General features: G+C 42.2%; 2 protein-coding genes across 10 annotated transcripts; both read right to left on the bottom strand.

The window, feature by feature from the left end:
- Nucleotides 1–1,090: 1,090 nt before the first annotated feature.
- On the bottom strand, nt 1,091–15,784 carry btbd10b (BTB (POZ) domain containing 10b). Of its 7 annotated transcripts, none has more exons than XM_018752727.2 (9): nt 15,679–15,784; nt 14,407–14,554; nt 6,625–6,821; nt 5,544–5,862; nt 4,696–4,798; nt 3,117–3,237; nt 2,605–2,802; nt 1,976–2,086; nt 1,091–1,491 (listed from the first exon to the last, which is right to left on the bottom strand). In XM_018752727.2, exons 2-9 carry the CDS (start codon nt 14,505–14,507, stop codon nt 1,169–1,171), a joined length of 1,473 nt encoding a protein of 490 aa, XP_018608243.2. In that variant the 5' UTR covers nt 14,508–14,554; nt 15,679–15,784; the 3' UTR covers nt 1,091–1,168. The 7 variants fall into 7 exon arrangements, with proteins under 7 accessions (XP_018608243.2, XP_029112152.1, XP_029112154.1 ...); XM_029256319.1 differs by lacking the exon at nt 15,679–15,784 and adding an exon at nt 15,369–15,447; XM_029256321.1 differs by lacking the exons at nt 14,407–14,554; nt 15,679–15,784 and adding an exon at nt 14,187–14,313.
- A 4,116-nt stretch (nt 15,785–19,900) lies between these two features.
- Nucleotides 19,901–20,865, bottom strand: LOC108934621 (PIGY upstream open reading frame). Of its 3 annotated transcripts, none has more exons than XM_018752568.1 (2): nt 20,824–20,865; nt 19,901–20,386 (listed from the first exon to the last, which is right to left on the bottom strand). In XM_018752568.1, exon 2 carries the CDS (start codon nt 20,248–20,250, stop codon nt 20,035–20,037), a length of 216 nt encoding a protein of 71 aa, XP_018608084.1. In that variant the 5' UTR covers nt 20,251–20,386; nt 20,824–20,865; the 3' UTR covers nt 19,901–20,034. The 3 variants fall into 3 exon arrangements, with proteins under 3 accessions (XP_018608084.1, XP_018608083.1, XP_018608085.1); XM_018752567.1 differs by having other exon boundaries at nt 19,901–20,497; nt 20,824–20,860; XM_018752569.1 differs by lacking the exon at nt 20,824–20,865 and adding an exon at nt 20,552–20,817.
- Between the last annotated feature and the right edge of the window lie 151 nt (nt 20,866–21,016).

Genomic DNA, 21,016 nt, shown 5'->3' with positions numbered 1-21,016 from the left:
AAACTAACCAAGTATTTCAGGGCAACAGCTGTCAGAGTAGTTAATCACTTTACAAAGAAAGGATCTGGGTTTGAATCCAAGTACATACTGCAGTATCCCTGCTCAAGGTACTTACCCTGAATTTATACAGTAAAAAAGATTAATACAATTACTTTTGTATACTGAGCTTAAATTACCCAGTTGTATCAGATAGCTTGAAGGAAATGGTTGGCTAAAATACTGAATTGACCATATGTTTGCTATTAAATATAGATAATAGCAAAGTCAATCAAGTACTGCTGCATAAATGTTGCTGTACAGTGCTGCCATCAAGTGGCCAATAGCTGAAAGTGACAAGAGGTTTGGAAAATATTTGCACATCTCATGTAGACTTGTGTTCACGGTTGAGGCTCCTTCTGCAAAAACCACCACTCCACTAAGCAAAATGCTGAAGGCAACGCAGATCCCTGCCCCACCTAAAGTGACAAGTCCAAATTAAAGCCACCCAAAGAAGACCAACACAAGGCTGTGGTTTCAGAGTCTTTATGGGACCAAAGTTCTCAACAAAACAGGTCCTAAACCACAGGAGTTGCAGATGTCCAGCTGAACACAGCCCGTCTAGTGTGTAACACAGCATCAAAGAAGCAGGCCGAGCAGGTGAGATGCAACACTGCCAATGCGTTGCCATAACAACAAGCAACACCAGCATTTGACCCTGAGGGGCCGGCCTCACGGGGCCGTCAGCAGATGCTTCGCACCTCCTGGTTCAGTTTCCACCTGTTTGTTGCAACAGCAAAGGATCAAAGCAAAATCATTTCCCCAAAGAAAAGAAAAACCCAGTCGCACACATTAGCACCACAGTGCAACAACCTGTACGCACAAAACAAAAAAACCTAACTGTAAGCCCAATTTCCAAAAGTGGGTTTGCTAAATGTAGTTTAAATATCTGATAAAAATAAATCTCCTTTGGTCAAGTTAGAAAATAAAAGTAAAAACACGGAGGAGAAAGATTCTGTCCCTCGCCAGTGTCCTGTGTCCCTCTTTGGGTGTTACGGCAGACCAGGTCCTGGATGCTCTAAGGCTCCAAAGGAGGTGCAAAGGCAAGAGAGTCTTTTTTTTTTTTTGTCAGTGGCACTCACTCCTTGCTGCAGCATGCTGGGGGGCGGGGTGTGGTGGTGGGGTGCTGGTTTCAGACGGCAGGCGAGGACACGTCGGGGTCCGGGTCGCTGTTGCTGTAGTGGTTGCCAGGCAGTGGGTGGTGGGGCAGCACATCCAGCTCGTCCACCTGCGGCCCAGGGTGCAACACCACCAGCTGGTCCTGGGGGATATCGGCTGCAGCTGCTGCCAGGTTCGTGATGGACTTGCTCTTGACGCACTGGAAGTCCACATGGCGGCTCTTGCCCTCCTCTTTCTCCCAAGACATGCGGATGAAGGGACGCTGGACGTAGTTGTATATGACCTCTGGACGGCCGCCGGGGCGCTTCTTCACCTTCTCCTTGTACGTGGGGTAGCCTGGCAGGGAGGGAGGGGAACCCACTCAGGTTGTGCTGAACATTTAAGAAGCTGCTGGTTTATCTTAGAGCAAATGTAGCATCACCAGCCAGCGAGCAGTGCCCCCTCTGCTAACTAGCACACACAGGACACATTACATCACTGTTTTTAGTCATTAAAATATCCATCCCAGGAAAAGATGTGAAAGAATGATTTGATGTCGAATATTAGACAAGCACAGCATCACTGCAGTACAAAAGTGGGTTACAATTCATTTTAAATTTTCACCAAATATTGTCTGTACAGTTTCATAACTAAGCATAACATCTTTGTAGCCTCACACTGAAAACTACATTATTGAAAGTTATGAAAAATTTGATGTTAAATTATGCATTATGAAGAAACTGTACCTTCAATACCAGCTAATAAATTTGGACTGCAGTTAGTATTTAAATTGATATCAAAACCACAACACAAAAAAATAAGTATTAAACAAACCACTTACCTTCAATGCCTAATCTGATCTTCTTTAGACCCCTTTCCTTCAAAACCGATTTGGCAACATCTCGATTTTCGATGTACTTGAAGAAACGGTACAGTTTTGTACTGTATATTACTGCAACACAAATTTTTTAATCTTAACTTCCCGAATGCCACCAACAAGCGCATATTAATTAATTAAACCTTTTTAAAGACAATCTTCAAAAAGATGACCTTTGATCAATTTAGTCAAAAGTTTGAGTACACCAAAGCAGCCCCACACCATCACACTGCCACCTCCACGCTGACAATGGGAGCCACATAGATTAACTCATTCCCTGCATCTCACTATCACTATGTTAGACTCAAAAATTTTCACATTTTGACTCACTGGTCCGTAAGATAAATTTCTACTCTCCAAATGTTCCCTTTGTGTTTTTTGAACCAGGCAAATCTGAATTTGAGTGTATTCAAACTTTTCACAAAGTACTGCAGACAGGATGGGTGGGACTGCAATTTTGCAAGAACCTTGATATTAAACACTTGCATCAATTTGCTCTAACATTACACGTCATCAGGTGAAAGTTGTAACTAAGGGCTGAAGACAAAATGTATTAAGGAAACGCAACTAAAGCTCCGTAGGGAGCCACTCACTCTGTGAATACTCCTCGCCCATCTGCGGGGGGTACTCCTCGTCCCAGTCCACCACGTCATCATCTGTCAACACCACGATGTGGCACTCCCTCTCACCACTCTGTGCGCTCGCCACCATCAGGGGCAGCACCATCTCCTCCAGGTAGCACTCAAACTGGCGCCGTGCTCCATCATTAGATAGCTCGTGCATCAGGGCACCTGTGAGGCAAGGACAGAGCCAGAGACGTGGCAAGGAGGTTTATTACCTCAAAACTAATGGAATGACATTCTTGCAAAATCTCTCCTGTAGACACACACCACTGTACTGCAGCTTTAATTTATTCCTCTGCATTACAATCAATATCCAGAAACTGCAAACACTTTTTAAAAGACGTCTAGTCCTTAAAATAAATAAACGCAAAGTGCTTACATATCCGCTCGAAAAGCAAGAACAAAGCATTTCTTCCGGTACTACGTATACACTAATGGAACAGAAAACTGGGGAGAAGAGGATGAAGAGGAGGCGCCCTTACTGAGGTCTCTGCACTTGATGGTGCTGTAGTCGAAGGAGATGCACAGATAGTCGCACGCCTCCCTCAGCTCTGGGATCGAGATGCCATCAGGGCAGCGGATTACCCCCGATTTGTAGTAATCCTGGCAGTCGGGATGCGAAGTGCAAACAAAGACAAAGTCATTCAGTGTGGTGGAGGGATTCCAACTTATGAAACCACCCTCTAAAAGCAAAAGGAAACAAGAGGACTATTTACACCCTGGGCTCATGCGTATTCACAACCAGCAGAACTGATGAAGACCCCACCAGTAGATAAAAACAGAAACACAATGGAGGAGAAGTGGGGTGAAGAAAATGGCATCTGATTCCATTCTCAACATTTAATTTATAACATGACCAATATTAACACTTCTGAAACCACCACTGTTTTTCTGAAAAGCTGAAATACCTTTCAGTATTTATACCATAGAGGCAGCATGGTGGCACAGCAGGTAGCTGGTGCCTCACAGCTCCTGGACTGTAGGTTCAAACGGTTTCAGTCCAGCTCATTATAGGTGGAGTTTACATCGTCTCCCCGTTTTCGCATGCGTTTCCTCCCACAGTCTAAAGACATGTGTTTCAGGGGAACTGGTGACTCTAAACTGCTGTTAGCATGTCGGTGTCTTGTGATGGACTGGTCTCTCATCCAGGGTGTACCCTACGTCACATTCTATGATCCTAGGCTAGGCTCCAGACCACTATAACCCTGCACTTGAAAAGCAGTTATTGATATTGAATGGATTGATTTTAATAAAACTTCACATTTCACTCAAAACCCCAATGCCGGTGTCAGTCGCAGAGGGAATTGCATAGTATTTGCATAAATTCATTCGGACTAGATTTTAGTCTGAGGGAAATTCATTTAATTTTATTCAATAGTTTTAGAGGGAAATGAATATATAATGTGCCATAGATGATGACTGAGAAGAAATAAAGCATTCCCAGGAAATTCTTATAAATCTCTATTATGTAACAACCAAAAGATTACCCTCACAGTTTTCCTCCCTATATACAAACGGCAACATGCCCTGCAGGTCAGTGTAACCACTGTCCATTATTAAAATACGCACACATACCAATTACTGAGAAATGTCATTCAGACGTGAGGGAAAGATGCAGAAATTCTAAATCCGTTTTGAATGTAGGCGTTGAGGATTTATTCCTGCACCTACACACTACAATAAGTCAGAGGAAGAGATTTACGTGCCTGAAAATGCACTAACAGTAATTACTCCCTGTTTTATAAAGCCACATTAACTTAGTAAATGAACATTACTGGACACTTTCCACAGCCCACCCTCAGCATTTTAAATGTGCACATTTACTTCGAGTATTTATGATCTGAAAACAGTTCAAGTACCTTCCATTCCTACTACAAATTGAAATAAAAACCATTTCATCTAATAACTTCTCTGAAAAGAGTCTTTAATGCAGTGCTGACTATCAGCAATAAACCGCACCATGCAAAGCAGTGGGGGCAGGGGAATGTACAAACACTACATTTGTGATATTCTAAAGAATGTAATTCCTCAAAAACAATGAAGATTAGAAATTGCTCTTACCAAAATAGCTCGAAACACGGTCGAGCTGATTCCCTCGGCCACTTCATATTCCCCTTTCTCATTGGGTCGAGTGAAATTGTGCTCCCTCCCGGATCCAAACATCCTATGTAAAAGGTAAACAAAGCTCAGCAACACCCACAGGCCAGTGCTACCTACCGCAAACACGTATGTTTAGAAATAACTCTAAATATCTTTTCATGGTTTCTCCTCGAAACAAGACAATTGGTGTAAATTCATTTCTGCAACTAACTTACTGAGAATATCTTCAGAGTTCAAAGTTTAAAAATTTTAAAAAACCAATACAATCATCAATGTCAACAATCATTCACATAGACTGGGAGAGAAAAACTGAGTAAAGAATCAAAAATAAGTCTTACCAAGTATTCATCATCGCAAAATCAGATTTACACAGTGTTACTTGTAAATAAATCAAAGAACATCTGTATTATTGAAATTAATTTTGTAGATAAAGTTGAAAGTGGCCAGTAGCTGATGAACACTATGCATGTTAACATGATGAATCGGTCCAAAAAAAAAAAAAAGAAAAAAAAAAATTTTTCAGTTCTCAACGGGGTGAGTGAAGATGGCTTTTTTAGCTATTTTATTTTAATCCTGCTTCAACTAAAACTCTTGCAGAGTATTTGTATTCATTATAGCTTTATCAGACTCATACAGAACATAAAACTCAATTAAGCTTTGACTGATGGCGACATTTCAATTTGCAAACAAAACGAGCTCCATTTCCAATTGTATTCCTAAGGTTGAGACCATATAACTCAAAATAACTTCCATTCAAAACACTTTAAATATAAAAGTAAATCTGTGGTGTATGAAAGCACGCCTCCTACCTCCCCAGCATAGTGTTGGGCTGTGCAGTGAAGATGGATGGGTCAACCACAAAGCGCGTGTTGTCTACGATGAGTGTGACCCTCTCCGAAGTTCTGAGGCTGCGGGTGCCTTCCTTGGTGTTGTCGTAGACAAAGACCATCTCGCTCCCGGCCATCCCCGCAGCCATCCCTGCACCCAGGCCCTTGCAGGTGCCATCGCTGCTAGACAGGCTGCTGTTGCGGCTGCTGGTCACGCCGCTGCTGCTGGAGCCGTTTGGGGAGGCCTTCAGGGGTCGCGGACTGCTGGGCCGGGACGAGGAGCTTGTCTCCCGCTCGCGGTCTGCAAGGTATCCAACACACACTTTCAGCGAGAGGATGACTGCAGACTTATGAGTCAAATAATGAGTGCATGACTGAAAAATTAACTATGGGGAGCACAGAACCTTGCAGTTCCTCGTTTTATTTTAGTGGTCATTTTTTCATAAAGGAAGCAGCCCCATCAGCTATTACGCAAAAGCAGGACCTGTGGGTTCTAGCTCCTGAGGACTAATTCACAGCTTGGTCAGCTCGGTCAGCTCAGCCATGTGTTGCTCATTCTAATACACATCCCTACTTTAATACCCGTTTCTCTTGAGCAGATGCTCCAGAAAGAACCTTTTGTGTATGCCCAAATTGACTGGCAGCAAATAACCCGCTCAGGTCTTTTGTCTCTGACATCTAAAGTACCAGTGAACAGAATGAGTCCACCTGGGCAATACCTGTAAGGAACAAAATGGACTGAGAAGTGAAAGTAAAAGCACTGTACAGGTATCACATCTATGGGAACTGCTGCAGAAGAGCTGAGGAGGACATTGTGTCTTATTTCCGCTTGTTCATCAAATACCACAAGGAAAAGTAATGACATTCCAGCAAGTTCTCTCACTTTTCAGATATTGTATGCGGATAATGCAAACAATATCTTTCCAGAGTAAATGTGATGCTCATTCTTTACAAACATGTCATAACACTACTAATACAGGAAATACTGTCTACTAGTTCAGCCAACTAAGTGAAAGTGGGCTGACAGCAAGCGCAGTAATTGTCACTAGCCAGGAGCACGCACCGCTGTTGTGCTGGCGGGTGGGTGACGTTACATTCCGGATGCACGGGGTCAGCTGGCTCTCGACCCTCTCATGTGAGGAGTCCCGAGAGCGGTCGCTGGAGCGTCGGCGGTCTCGCGAGCGGTCGTACACCCCGCTGCTACCGTGCAAGCTCATCTTGGCCAAGTCTGCCTGTAGCCGGATGCCACGCGACTGGGCGCTGGTGAAGGATAACACATACAGTTACTGAACAGGAACAAACAGACCATCCTGCTACACCCGTAGAACACAGAACCACAGAGGTGTTCATAGAAGCAACTCTGCTCACCCTGGAAAGGAAAAATTACTCACTTCACTGCTGAGGGCTGTTTACAGAATATCAATACACAGCCATTCCTCTCCAACTACAAAACCCATTAAGCTGCTTTTCTTTGCAAAAGGGTCCCAATAAATTCACCCTGTAAATTCATAAAATATTTGGATATGATACAAGAACTGCAGAGGGCCATCTTTTCTGAATGAAGTGTACTTTTCTTTCCAGTTAAACACCCAATAAATAAAACATGGGGATACAACGCGGTAGGAGAGTGCAGTCAGGCATTTTTGCAGTGAATATAAATATGAATCAGTAACCTGCTCCAGTCATAATGTGATACTGGTCCTGCTGGTTATACACACATGCACGCACGCACGCACACCTGGGCAGAGGACTGATCGTGTTAGACCCCAAACACTTGGCTTCTTTATGTACAACATTCAGCAGCAACAGACTCTGCAGCACTGTGTTAGCAACACAGACTAGTGAAAATCAGTCTGTGGAGGTAAGGGGAACTTATCAGGGCATAAGGGACACAGCAAAGTGTAATTTGCTCAAATAAAATCACTTTCTCCTTCAGTGATGCTATTAAGAAATATGCAAGTAAATCTCCTGGAGGAGACTGTTGGACCGCAGTGAAGACAGTGCTGACAGCACGGAAACTGAGCTATAAACAGAAACCTTCATTGCATTGACCCAGAACAACGGTGAGGAAGATGGTTCTAACTTCTCATTACACTTAAAATCAGTATAGTCATTTCCATTTCTCAAATTTATAATAAATCTGCAACGTACACCTTTTGGTTAGCCAGATCTGGTTCCACCAGTTAAACACACACGACACATTTAGACTTTAGGCTCTGGTAAAGGTCATATTTACGAAAAATGATTCACTAAGCCGTTTATGACCTGACGCCTGAATCAGAAGACACTCATCCCATAGTCAGCAAACAGCCTTTTGCAAAACTGGCTGAAATTCAAACAAAAATGTGATCTCCATTGACAGCTAGCTACAGACAAACATATTTTGACCTTGCAGTCTTTTACAAAGATGTGTTGGAATAAAAATAAAATGAAAACACTACTAATCATACATTTACACCTTGCTTGCTATTGGTAGAAATTGCTATTCTGCTACACACTGCTAGTGCTTCACTGAACTGAAGCAAAACAGGAAATTAAAATGTCAATTATATAAAGGTTTTTGGTACTGTACGTTTTGTTCTCAGGTAGTTCAAAACAAACAGGCAAACCACTAAAACTAAATTACACTGAAGGGATTACTGCTGTGGTTCGGAGGACAATCGGTTCCAGTGAAGTAAAAATTGTTTTTAAAAGTGCTTTTTTTTTTAAACTGAGCTCAACAGTTACTATTAATATGCACAGATATGTAATTTAGGTTAATAAAAACACACCAACAATGACTAGTACTAGACTGCTATGATTCTGCATTTTGTTTCTACTGATTATTTGGGAGCGGTGGGGAAATACGTTGCAAGCCTGTTACACAACCTTTAACAATATAGAAAGAATAAAACAAAAGCAGAGATCTAGGTTTTCCCATCCTCTGCTGATGATCACGTTCTGCTAATCTGGCGCTGAGGATGACGTGCGAGTCGGTCTGTGTAGGCGACTTCTCCGGGTCCCGAGGGCGACAGGGGTCGGAGCCCCAGGTGTTATTTCAGCCTCTGGGTCGATGCCCTTGCTGGCGCTTCAGTGAAACTCGAACTCCCAGACACCCAGGACCCACAGTAAGAAGCCTACGACGCACAACTGTACTCCAAACCCGACCTGTAATGCGCTCCTGAGCTCCAGCAGCTGTTACCGTCCGAATGGACCGACTGAAAGCTGACGCAGGCGATACCACTGGCAGGGCCATACAAGAGGGACAGAAAAGGGGGATGTCTCACAGAATCCCCACTCCAGAAATGTGTCTTTTATTAATATAAGTTCTTCACATGCCCTTGCCCCTGATATTTACATTCATTCATTTACCCATTTATACAGCTATGTAATATTATTACATCAACTCAGGGCAAATACTTTGCTCAAGGGTACTACAGCAGGAAGTAGGATTCGAACCTGCGACCTTCAGATGCAAAGGCAGAAACTCCAACTACTCTCCACTATGCTATCTAGTGCCTCTCCCAACCTTCATTAGAGAACATTGCCCCCCAGATTCTCACATTTCTTGAGAAAACTAACACCTGACACCTCAGTGCACAGGGAGCCCAGCCAAGACAGTGGTAACCTTAGAGGCTCAGAGCATTATGGGTCAGTCTGGCAGGGCTTCCGGAGGACAGCACCGCATGGAGGTGTGGCCAAGTCATAACAGGACAGCACAGCAGTGATGGCCACTTTACTTTTGCATGATGCGGCTTGAAAGCAGCAAAGCAGCTATATATAATGTGTCTAAAAACAAATAAAACCATATATATGTGCAACTTCCCTCTGGGATCAATATGGTATCCAGCCATCGATAGATAAATGACACCGATCCAGACGACACATTTACATTACCTCTTACAGCAAACATCGTGTCTTTCACACCTGGCACACGGTTAACAAAATCTACATAAAAAGACATCTTAAAAATTAGACAAGCCAAGAGAAATTTTGATTTAAAAAAAAAAAAACAAACAAGTTTGGGTATTAAAAGAAATAGAACAACATTATTAGATGATACCGCTGCCTTGACGGGAAGCAGGAGAATCAGGAGGAGCACCTGGAGTCGAAGACGGTTGGTTGATGTCGTCGTCTCATTCTGCTAACACTTTTCTCCAAAGCAACTTCCAACAATTTACTCATTTCTAGCAGCTGGCTGTTCGTTTTTTTTTTTTTTTTTTAACTGAAGCACTTCAAGGCGAGTCCCTTGCTGAAGAATACTGCAGAGGGAGGTAGGAGTCAAACCTGCGACCCTGAGCCCAAAAGAAGCGTCGCCACTAACCACTACGCCACCTGCTGTCCCAGAGGTTCTCAACACTTTCTAGTGCGCAGACGCCGTCGGGAGGCGGACGAAAGAAAGAGCGGAGCTCGAACAATCAATGGCCATAAAAGCGGAGAAAGCTGATTACTGTACCTCCACAGAGAAGAGTGAGTGACAGTCAGGGAGTGATACAGTGACTATTATTATTAACGTCGTTATTTGCAAAGCAGCCGTGCGCTTCCCGGAGCCCAGGCGGAGAAGCCCTGGCAGTCGAGACACTGACATTGATCACCCGCTGTGAGCGATGCCCCGAGCCTGTGATTCAGTGTGTTCACGAGGGCGCGGTTTGCCCCAACACACTGACACTCCTACTAACTTCACACAGCACTGAGCGCATGACCCCTGCAGCTCATCATCATGATCATGATTCATGATGATCACGGTTACGGTTATGATGACGACTAAGCAGGGTGTCGCAGAACAACAAGCCCCTACCTGCGCGCCTTGCGCGCCGCTCCCGACGCGAAGCAGCAGTAGCGCGCGAGCCGCGGCACGGAAGCACAAAGGGCTCGCGCTCCGGCGCGGAGGGGAGCCTCGAGGCGCGCTTCAGCGTTCGCGTCCGCGCGCATCACTTTCGGAGCAGCGCATGTCTGCGGAGGTGGGGAGCGCTGCGAACGAGCGAGGCTGCGCGATCCCGACCCCGGCCCACAGCGCGACACTCGCACCTGGAGACGCGGACACGCGGGAGGTGCCTCACTGCGCTTTTTTAAACCCTGTGACGTAGACGAGGCGCTACTCGATTCCTACTGGGCGCGCCGCGGCGGCGAGGCGAGGCCGCGCACGTAGTACGTACCGCCTCTGCTCCAGCCGCACGTTCACACGCTGCGCTTCGAGATCCTTTTTTTCAAAGTATATTTCACCCGTTCGCTGCGAACTCGCGACGCCGCGGAGCTCAGCCGCAACGTGAGCGAGCGCTGCGCACGCCCCCGAGAGGATCACCCCTTCACTGGTGCACGCGTGGGCCGGGAGCTGCATGGACGGGGTTATTTACCCGTGGCCGAGCACGTGTCGGCTGTGGACGGGAAATAGAGACTTAGTCGAGGAAATCGATCAGTAAGGGAGAACCACCGATTGGCATGATATGATTTTATTATTCACTGACTTCTCTCCGAGGCAATTTACTGTATGAGGTTTGTGCACCTAACCACTTACCATGATTTACTCATTTATACCGTCCTCCTGAAATTTTAGTGCATCATCTTAGAAAGTCAAGGGTACTACAGCAGGAGGTGGGATCCAAACCTAGGACACATTGTGATTGCAAGGGCATATTCAATAAAAGGTGCAGTCATTTAGCTGAGTATTGAAAAAGGTCTCAATTACCTATTGAAAGCAGACAGGATAGGATGTTGCTGACCTGCGGTACAAACACGTGGGGGGGGGGTGGACAGACAGGTAGCCATGCACACCCAAGTGAGGGACACACTGTCCCACCAACAGGATTACAAGGCTGGCTAGCAGGAATTAAGCACAAGGGGTGGATCTTCATTGATGAAAATGGGTTTTAATAAATTAAAACTGAAGTGATGTCAAACAGTTTAACAGAGCCTAGACAATCTATCTTGAATTTAAAATATCTGAATTAAAAGTAACCCAAAAAAAGTCACTGTCCAAATAAGACTGAAGAATAACCTGGCCATATATCGGATGAAGCAAATGTGTACTCATTTTAATTTGATGAAAATCTAAAACCTAATTTGGATTACCTTGCATTGTGGTCAGAAATAATCCCTGTGTACAAGTGGAGCTCCTATGAAATTCCCTGAAACAGGATGGTTGTTTTTGTACTATGAAAGATTAACTTTTGTCCTCCCACCAACCATAAAACATGACAAAGTACAAGACTTGAGGGGAAAAGGGTAAAAGACATCAGGACAATAAGATGTGTGGGCTGTCATATGATCTCCCTTCACCTTTTGTTCACAATACACCTACTTTCCACCTTGATTTTACACTTGTGCTGTTTCTCCGCAGAGGGGCTAAAAGAAATATCAGGCAGTAGGTGGCACAGCAGTCAGAACTGTTGGCTTGCAAGTGGAAGGTCCTGAGTCTGAATCCCACTCCTGCTGTAGTACCCTTATCCTGAACTGATACAGTAAAAAAATTACCTGACTGTACAAAATGGATAAATCACCTTAAGTAGCATTAAGTTTGTACACTATAAGTTTCCATAGATAAACAGCCTCAGATAAATCAAGTATCACATATACAGCTTCTTTTTAAAAAAAAAAAGGTTATGAGTGATGAGAGGAAGATCATAGTGCTTATCATCAATAGCCATGGAGTGCGCGCGCACACACACACACACACACACACACACACACACACACAGTCTGAAGCCGCTTGTCCTGAGAGGGTCGCGGTGAGCCGGAGCCTAACCCGGGAACACAGGGTACAAGGCTGGAGTGGGGAGGGGACGCACCCAGGACGGGACACCATTCTGTCGCAAGGCACCCCAAGCAGGATTCAAACCCCAGACCTGCCAGAGAGCGGGACCCGGCCAAACCCACTGCGCCACTGCACCCTCCCCAATAGCCATGCAGCATAATTCCAGTGTGGTCAGCTATTTTTTTTTTTTTTTTTTAAATTGTCAGCCATTCCACTTAAAAAAAAATAAACTGATGGGTGGATGTAGTTTGCAAGGTCACATGACTGAAAATTGTCCCAGGTGGCTTTAAAGCATTCCAAAAATCCAACAAATGGTACAATTAGATAAAAACAATCATCCTCACACAGAACACAATACTGCCACTCTCATAGCAAAATATGTCCTTTCCCTGTATGCTTTTGCATCCACTCCCACCATATTTATGAAATTAAGACTACAGATAGTGACTGCACTTCATACCTGAGTGCATTATCATCACATGGTCCCTGAACAGCAATCAGTCTTGCATGAAAACAAGTGGAACAAAATGACTCAGTGGAACACAAGGGGGGGGGAGCAGAGACTAGATTAAATGATTTAGGTAATGAAGCACCCTTTCAAATACTAAATCTGGCCTGGGAACATTTAGTGCAGACAGTGCAACTTGCCATAAATTCATAATCCCACAATGCAGCGGTCGCCAACGCTCAGGCTGGTGATCAGCTGGGTATGTGGGCTTCTGTTCCTGCCTCCTTGAAGGAACGAACCACAGCTAAATTGTTTTCCATTTACTTAAATAAATAAACAACATGTTTAAATAGGTTTTTAAGTAAAACGTAAAGGCCACCAGTGTGATAGTGCTGAGAGGAATCCGTAGTTAAATGATTACTGCCAAAAACATGTAAAGATAATCATCAACCCGTATTTAGCCTCCACTTTTCCACAAGAAGATTTACAGTGCTTAGATACTTGGAATGAGTTTAAGGTAGTGCACCTACCTATCCACACAGAAGAAAAATTTTACACATTTCAAGGGAAGTTCAGAGTCACCGATTCAGTTGAAAAACGGGTCTTTGGACTGTGAGATAGAAGTGGAGCACCTGGAGAAAGCCCACACTGTGGGCGTGAAGGCTATGTGCTACACCACTGTGCTGCCCAATGGTACCAAATTAAGCAGTAGTTAGAACAAAATGCCCACACACCGCTCTGATCACAGTACAAGGATCTGGCGATCGCTGCGAAAACGGAGCTTGTTACTGCACTCTGACATTTTGACCATCAGCATGTTACCAAAGGTTGAATAAAGTTCACACAGCCCCGATGGTTTGCTCCATTTACAGTAAACTACTCTGTGTGCTTATTTATTAGCACGCTTTTAATTTTACTTGTCTGTAGACTTTGACATTCAACTGTTACAGATGTCCTGGAAATGTATAGTCAAGTTCTTGCCTTTATTTTATCAATGGTTTCCCCTACTGTGCTGCTCATATTCTAGCTGTGAAGTTCATGTACTGAAAGAAGTTGTGGTCAACTCTGAAAGAACGGAGGACTTCGCTTCAATGGGTTTTGGCAAATGACATAATGGTGCATACGAACCTTAACCACCAGTTAAAATGATACACTAATAACACCATAAAAATGCCTGTATTTTGCAATCATATCTTTGTCAGTAAAAGAGGAGGAACCGACCCTTTGTACTGATCATTTCAGCTTTACATTTGAGGCATACGTTGCTTAAAAACATACAAATTCAAATATTTAAGTCTGTTAGAACAACCTTGGTTCGAGCAATTTCTAACACCGCGTGGCATTCCCCAAAGGCAACACCACTTTACATAACCAAAAATCAGCTCTCCCCTCAAGAGATACTTAAATTACATAACCAAGGAACCATCTGGTGCCGTGTTTTACTCACTTCTCAGGGCCCGGCACACAACCAGTCACAGTCCAAAAAACATTATTACCGATCTGTCAAGATAAACAAGGCTCAGCACCAACATCGAAGAAGATTAACAAACCAAAAAAGTCACACCATCCAAAATTCATTAACGGGTCCAAGCTCTGTATCACCTCCCAGTTACGAACACACAGAACGCTCCTGTCCACGAATCAGAAACCAGGCAACTCGCACCCACCTCGAGTGTCTGCAGAGTTTGCGAGGCCGGCTGCTCGCCTTGCGTTCCCAGTTCTCAGTGTCACTGGAGTTGCTGTCGTACGAATGTGGCCGTGCTGCCATCACACGCTCACAGCAGTCCCCGAAGTCGTCCCTCCGGCCTTCATAACCTGTCGGGGGCAGAAAGCTTTCAGTCACTTTCTCACGGCTTCACTGACGCAGGAGTCTTCACAGTTCCGGTTTGTCAACATTCAGGAATCCACTTCTCGATCCTCGCATGCACAGTAAGAGTACAAATTACAGATCAATATTGTACTACTGATACGATGACTGACAACAACACTCAATTCATCAGTACTAGTACTACTGCTAATAGCAATAACATTTACATTACATTTATTTATTTATTTAGCAGACGCTTTTTTCCAAAGCAACTTCCAATGAACTCTGTAGTGTTACCAGCCCACACACCTTATTCACCAAGGTGATTTACACCGCTAGATACACTACTTACAATGGGTCACTCACCCATGCATCAGTCTACACACACTGTCACTCACACACTATGAGGAACCTGAACAGCATGTCTTGGACTGTGATAGGAAACCAGAGCACCCGGAGGAAACCCACGCAGACACACACAGGGAGAACATTCAAACTCCACACACACGCGCACGCACTGAGTGGGGATCGAACCCATGTCCTCTCGCACCACCCAGACAGCGTGAGACAGACAGCAGCGCTACTAGCTGCGCCACCGTGCCAACCAACAACAATAACAATAACGATCCGATGAATAACACTGCTACTAACTAACTGGAACATTCATTGACGTCTGTTTTTTTTGTAGGAACGCATTTTCAACAGAAGTTGGAAGCTAACTGACACGAAGACACCAGGTGCGGAAAAAATCGTAAAGCCGTGTCAGAAATAAAGCAAGCTTAAGCTACCAGAATATACGTGAGGAAATAAAATACGAGTTACTTCATAATTGCGTCGAGACTCGCGCGACGCGACACAGCAAGCTCTCCTCACACTCCTGACGGTTAAACTAATTAACTCTGTTATTTATGTTATGATACTGTTATGTCACGATACCGTAATTAACTAAGAAGTAAATGTTAAAGTGTCTCGAACAAAGAAACACGACAAAAGACGCAGTGTGAACTGGTTGTTTTGATGACGATATCATATTATTGACGGAGCAACATGCTATGCTAACGCTAGCTTTCACACTCAACCGATACACGGGCTTCACTTACACAGTTCCGAACGTTCGTTACACTTCTCTTACCTGTACCCGCGTGATCTGCGCACGAAATCTAATGTATAGCAAAGCGCGACGTTCTTTTCATTTCCCAAAACAGGTGAACATTGATCTGCTCGATGACTAAAATGACAGGCCCTACAAAGGAGTATCGCGAGAATTGGAAACGTGACCTCAGCGCGTGTTCACCGGAAGTGCTTTTCCAAGAAGTGTCTTTTATTCCTGGAAGGCGGGTAACTGGTTTTGTGGTCTTGGATTAATCATTTGTGCTGAGGCTGTCGGCTCCTGTTGTTGATGAGCATTTATTAGTTTTACACGTCCCACTTTTATTTTGTCAGTAGTATCTTCTTAGTGACATTATTGTTTCATATATAGATGAATAAGAATTGTGCTGTTTTTATTATTCTCTGGTACTTGTGACCTGGTTCCTAGGTGTTTGAAAGGCCTGATGAGTAGAAGATTACCATGGCCCATGGGCTGACAGTTTGTTTTGATTAGTATCTTTAGTCTGGTTCTGGGACAATGTGTCAGTTCTTTGTGCAAGGTCATGTACAAACCTACATGACATGTACTTTACTGTACTGGTGTAATGGCATTTGAAAGACTTGCCTTATAATAAGGCTTATGTGGCCATTTTATTTAACACTGAATACCCATGCTCCAATCTAAACTAATGTTTCATCCTTAGTTTAAATCAGTATTACATCTGATCACATTCCATCTCTCTGTATTAAAAATATGTTAAAGAAACTCAATTTTTGTTGCATGTTAACATTCAATCTTTCAAATTTCGATGCTGCAGAGCTGGAATTTCTACTTAGCCAGTTCACTGTCACTGTTGTGTAGCATCATTATGTACATTTTTTTGACATCTTTTGTTTTTTTATCACACTCCTCAGATTATTTAAACAACCTAACATGTTAAAAATTGATATAACTGTTTATATTCTTGAGATGATACTTAATTGTGTCATGTTAACCTTGCAGACCCCAGAAGTCCAATCAGACTTAAAATGTTATTAATGTGACTGAGTGGGGAACTATAAAAAATATTACAATTATAGCTTAGTATGTTTAAGGTATATACTGTACACATGCTGTTCTCAATAGTAAACTAAATGTAGAAAAAAAGCATGAACATCTTGACATAATTCAAATGCTGTTATGAAGGTATAGCTGACTGTAACTATTTTATTTCAAGTATCCCAACACACCTCAAAGTTTCAAAAATAAATTGGTGGAAAATTATTTTAAATAAATCATGTATATACATTAATAAAGTGTTTTTTTTTTTCTTTTCATAAATACATACATTTTTTTTTCCATTTTTAAAGTTGAAATAAATAAAATGAAATACAAATAGTATATTGTCCTGACACCTTTTTTGGTTTTTATCAAGTTTTTCAGGCACATTTTGCTTCACTGCTGCAGAAGTTCCTCTTCCTCCTTTGTTAAGTCTTCTTGATTGAGTCTTCTGGTTCTGCTACTTTCTCCCTCCTCTGCGTTTCTCATCAGGGCCGTGTGGATGCTCTTCAGCTTCATTTGGAGCCACTCCTGCCTCTGCTGCACATACTTGTGCTCTCCCAAGTTGTGCATCAGCTGAACTTCGCCCAGCGACCTTTTCCTGGGGTTGAAGGGAAGCCACTTACTAATACGTAACCTAAAATAATCCTAAGTAAACACTTTTATCATTGCAATAAGTTGAGCTGAAGGGCTCACGGAGCCACTTCAGGACAGTGCTGTCAATTTGCTGCTGCTGCTGCTACTAATGGAAACTTCCAACTAAACAGACACTTTCAGAGTTACAGTTATTAGGCAGTAACTCTAACTTCTAGGCTACCAGCTGCCCCCACTATTATGAGCTCAAAATGATAACTGCCTTATTAGAACTCAAAGTGTATTATTCTACAAAACAAGTTATTAAAGACCATGTATAAACTGGAATTTATTACTTACCTCAATGGCCTTCCTTCAGAGTGTAAGAAAAAACATAAAATACTGAGGAAAATGACAAGACTTGTTCTCGATCTGTTGGAAAACATTTTTATCACCTGTCTGGATTAAAAAAAGTGTGTAGTTCTAATTTGAATTTTAATTTATAATCAAAGTTTCAGTTTAGAATTATTCATTTAGTAATTAGCATTTGTTAATAATTCAGAAAAAAAGTATTAGAAAGTAGGTAATTAGGGTTTATGAATTAATCCACATACAATAAATAAAAACCTATTGATAGCTTTTATCCACCAACCCTTCACTTCTTTATCTCAGCAGAGGTGCGAGCTGCTGATCAGCCTTTCGGCATAGATGTGTATGGCATAGCATCTTTTTCTAAGGATCTTTTATAGTGCCACTGGTCATTGATGGGCCACATTCATGATGGAGTTTGATTTTGACCTTTGTTTTCATTGGGACAAGAATACATAGGGCAATTCGTACCGCAGCTCTTATTCCATTCTGGGCATCATTGCGTAGGAGCCTACTCACTGGCCTGCATTTGAACTTCAGTGTGTCTTTGTGACGTTCAGCTACCTTGGGAAAACCACATAAATCAGCAAGGGTTGTTCAAATCCAATTTAAAAATAAAAATTCAGTACCCAAAATTTCAAGCTTAAATTTGCATTTGAACACACTTTAGTACAATTAGGAGTATAAATTGGACATAATATTTTAGTAGCTCAAAATAAGTTGGGCCAATTTGATGCATAACATAAATATCAAAGAAGCAAAAAAAGTAAAAACAGATTTGTTTTACATTGCAAATTTCTATTTATTTTATTTTAAATTAAAATCACAATTTTAATCCCTCCTGCTTGCTAAACACAGAAAGGAAAACCATGGCTTTTATTCACACTGCTGGCAGGGTTTAAGAGAAAAGAACACAATGCAGCCACTCCACAGAAATTTATAAGGAGCCAAGATCAAGTTACCTTGGAGACCGGCAACCATCCATGGTGTGACAAATGAAGGAGAACAATTGCCTAAATAACTACTACACATCTGTTTCTTCCACGCAATGACGTCAAAGTGGCACCCCATCTTCAGATAGTAGCTAATGGATGTTAACGTACTGAAACAGTTGCGTCATTTTGTCTTTGGCGTATGAAGAGCTGCAACACTGAATGACCCCAGCGACCCTGCCCTTTCCCACTACATCTGAAGTGCAAGCAATTATTTAATGCTTCATTTACGTAGTGGAAACTGAATAGCAAATTCAAACAATTACACAATAGTGGTCTTTGGTGTGACAAATACATTTATATGAAAGTGGATGCATTTATCATATTTTTTAATTTAAAATGTAAATACTGCATGTATAACATTATTCAAGTTAAACAAGAGTAGAACAGAAAGGCCCTGTCCTGGGGTGACACTTTAATCTTTTTCACTATATAGCTACACTTCTTGCTGCCAGCTTGAAATCTTAAAAAATTAAAGCGCAGTTCTTCAACAATTCAAATATAACTCATCCAGCCTGAAAAAACCGTTATAAAGAACGTAACTCATTTTTTTAAAATTTATTCATTCAAAAGTTCCAAGTGGGTAGTTGTGTATATTTGTCATCAGAGCTGGAATAGTTCTGCTGTTTGTGGAGGCTAATGACTTGCTATGCATCTAAAAGAAGCAGATAATTATTCGTTATTGACAGGTTTTCACTACAGTGCACTGAAAAATGTAATAGCTGCCAATTTTAAAAAACAGGAATGAATTTACTGCTCCAAAATTCACAAATGCACACATTCTATGAAGCAACATCCTAAAAGTTATACTAGAGACAGAAAACTGGTTGAATGCCAATAAACCCAAAGGAATCCCTCTTTGTTGCGAATAGCTTAATTTACAATTTGCATCTCATATTCTGCTAAAAAGAAAAAGAACCATGTATGTATTGTTATTCTAAAATTCATTAACTAATTGTTTGTTTTAGGTGTTTTGTTCTTCTGCTGAATTCAAATACTTCTACTGCAGATCCATTCACGTTGTAATTCTTGTATTAAAAGATGCTTAACAAGTAACTATTATTAAGAGAATTTTTTGGGAAGTACAAAAAAATCTCATACCAGCTTCCTTCATACACCTTTCCAAGGGCATAATCATAATGATGTAATCACAATTTAACAGAGCTGAAAATAATTCTAGTGGAAATGGCATTCCAGACATGACCTCCACATGAATTACACTTAGCATTTCAGAGCTGCAAATTTTATTTGCACTTCATTTTCACACCAGTTTATACCACAATTTTATGATCACAAGAGATACACAATATTCGGTGGTAAAAAGTAACACTTGGATTACTTTGCAAACTTGAAAACTGACCCCTCCCTCCCAGCCAAAAGAAACCTTGAATTAGAACCATTTCAAGGCAGCACTTTAACAAATGTACTAATTGTGTCTGAAGAGCTTGATTCCCATCCATTTCCACAGGTGGAAAAACACGTAAACAGGGATGGTGACAGGTAACAGGAGGCTGTAGAAACAGATGCTACTTGTGCTGGTGCATCCCTGGGGGAAATTCTTATCGACACTGGCTGAATAAAGAAGTCCAAAAAGGGAGATAATGGGGACAAGTACAGTCACTGTGGACAGGGAAAACACCATTTTAGTGTCAATTAAAGGTGAGATGTACAACTTTGCATATGATTAGTGGCGACGCTTCTTCTGTGGTTTAGCCGGGTATAGTGATGCTGTAGCAAGTCTGTGCTCCCGTTAATGCTTGCAATGATTCCTCCTTGGCCTGCAGATGTGAGAGAATCACACAAAGTAGCAGTGGTGACATTCATCACCTGCCATTTGTAAAGGCAAAGCCAAACTGCACATCACACCACTGCACTGGTCTTCTCTCAGCCTTGAGGGACAGAAAAATACAACCAATAAATTATACCAATCAAGCAGTACTAACAAGTGGAATTCCGTGTTAATTAAATTAACTAGCTAGTTTGCCATCATCTGGTCAGAATAATAATCCGTTCGGTTCCGTCCGACTCGAGTATCAACAGTATCGTATGTCTCTTTCATCTAAATTAGTCTAGCTGCCACCTGAAACGAAATTAAAAATATAAATTCCAGTCTGTACAGCTCCAGAAAGAAAAGAAACCCTCTCAACTCGGTAAACAGTTACTACAACGCAGCAAAATAAACCAAATAAGGTATTAATAAAACCTTCCAACTTACATACTTCCGGCTTCCAGTGGATTGTGGGAAAAGTTAGTTGTAACGCGTGTAAAGTTCCTGCTGCTTCAAGCTACTGCTAAACATTGGTTCCGCTGTTACAAAGACGTGCGTTATATGTATATTTGTCTTATTCCCAAACACTCTATAGTCTTTTATGCACCTGAACATAACATTGAATTTCTTAGTTCCACAC

Source organism: Scleropages formosus, chromosome 11, assembly GCF_900964775.1.
Source record: "Scleropages formosus chromosome 11, fSclFor1.1, whole genome shotgun sequence".
NCBI lineage: Eukaryota > Metazoa > Chordata > Actinopteri > Osteoglossiformes > Osteoglossidae > Scleropages > Scleropages formosus.
This window is presented reverse-complemented; position numbering and strand designations above follow the sequence as displayed.

Excerpts from the sequence above, each read along its gene's own strand:
- btbd10b (XM_029256318.1), bottom strand. The coding sequence starts at position 10,472 with ATGCGCGCGGACGCGAACGCTGAAGCGCGCCTCGAGGCTCCCCTCCGC. Across the intron at positions 5,863-6,624 it reads CACCCGCCAGCACAACAGCG|ACCGCGAGCGGGAGACAAGC; the intron begins GTGCGTGCTCCT and ends GATACCTTGCAG. Across the intron at positions 3,238-4,695 it reads CCGTGTTTCGAGCTATTTTG|GATTACTACAAATCGGGGGT; the intron begins GTAAGAGCAATT and ends CCCGACTGCCAG.
- LOC108934621 (XM_018752568.1), bottom strand. The coding sequence starts at position 20,250 with ATGGTGTTTTCCCTGTCCACAGTGACTGTACTTGTCCCCATTATCTCC.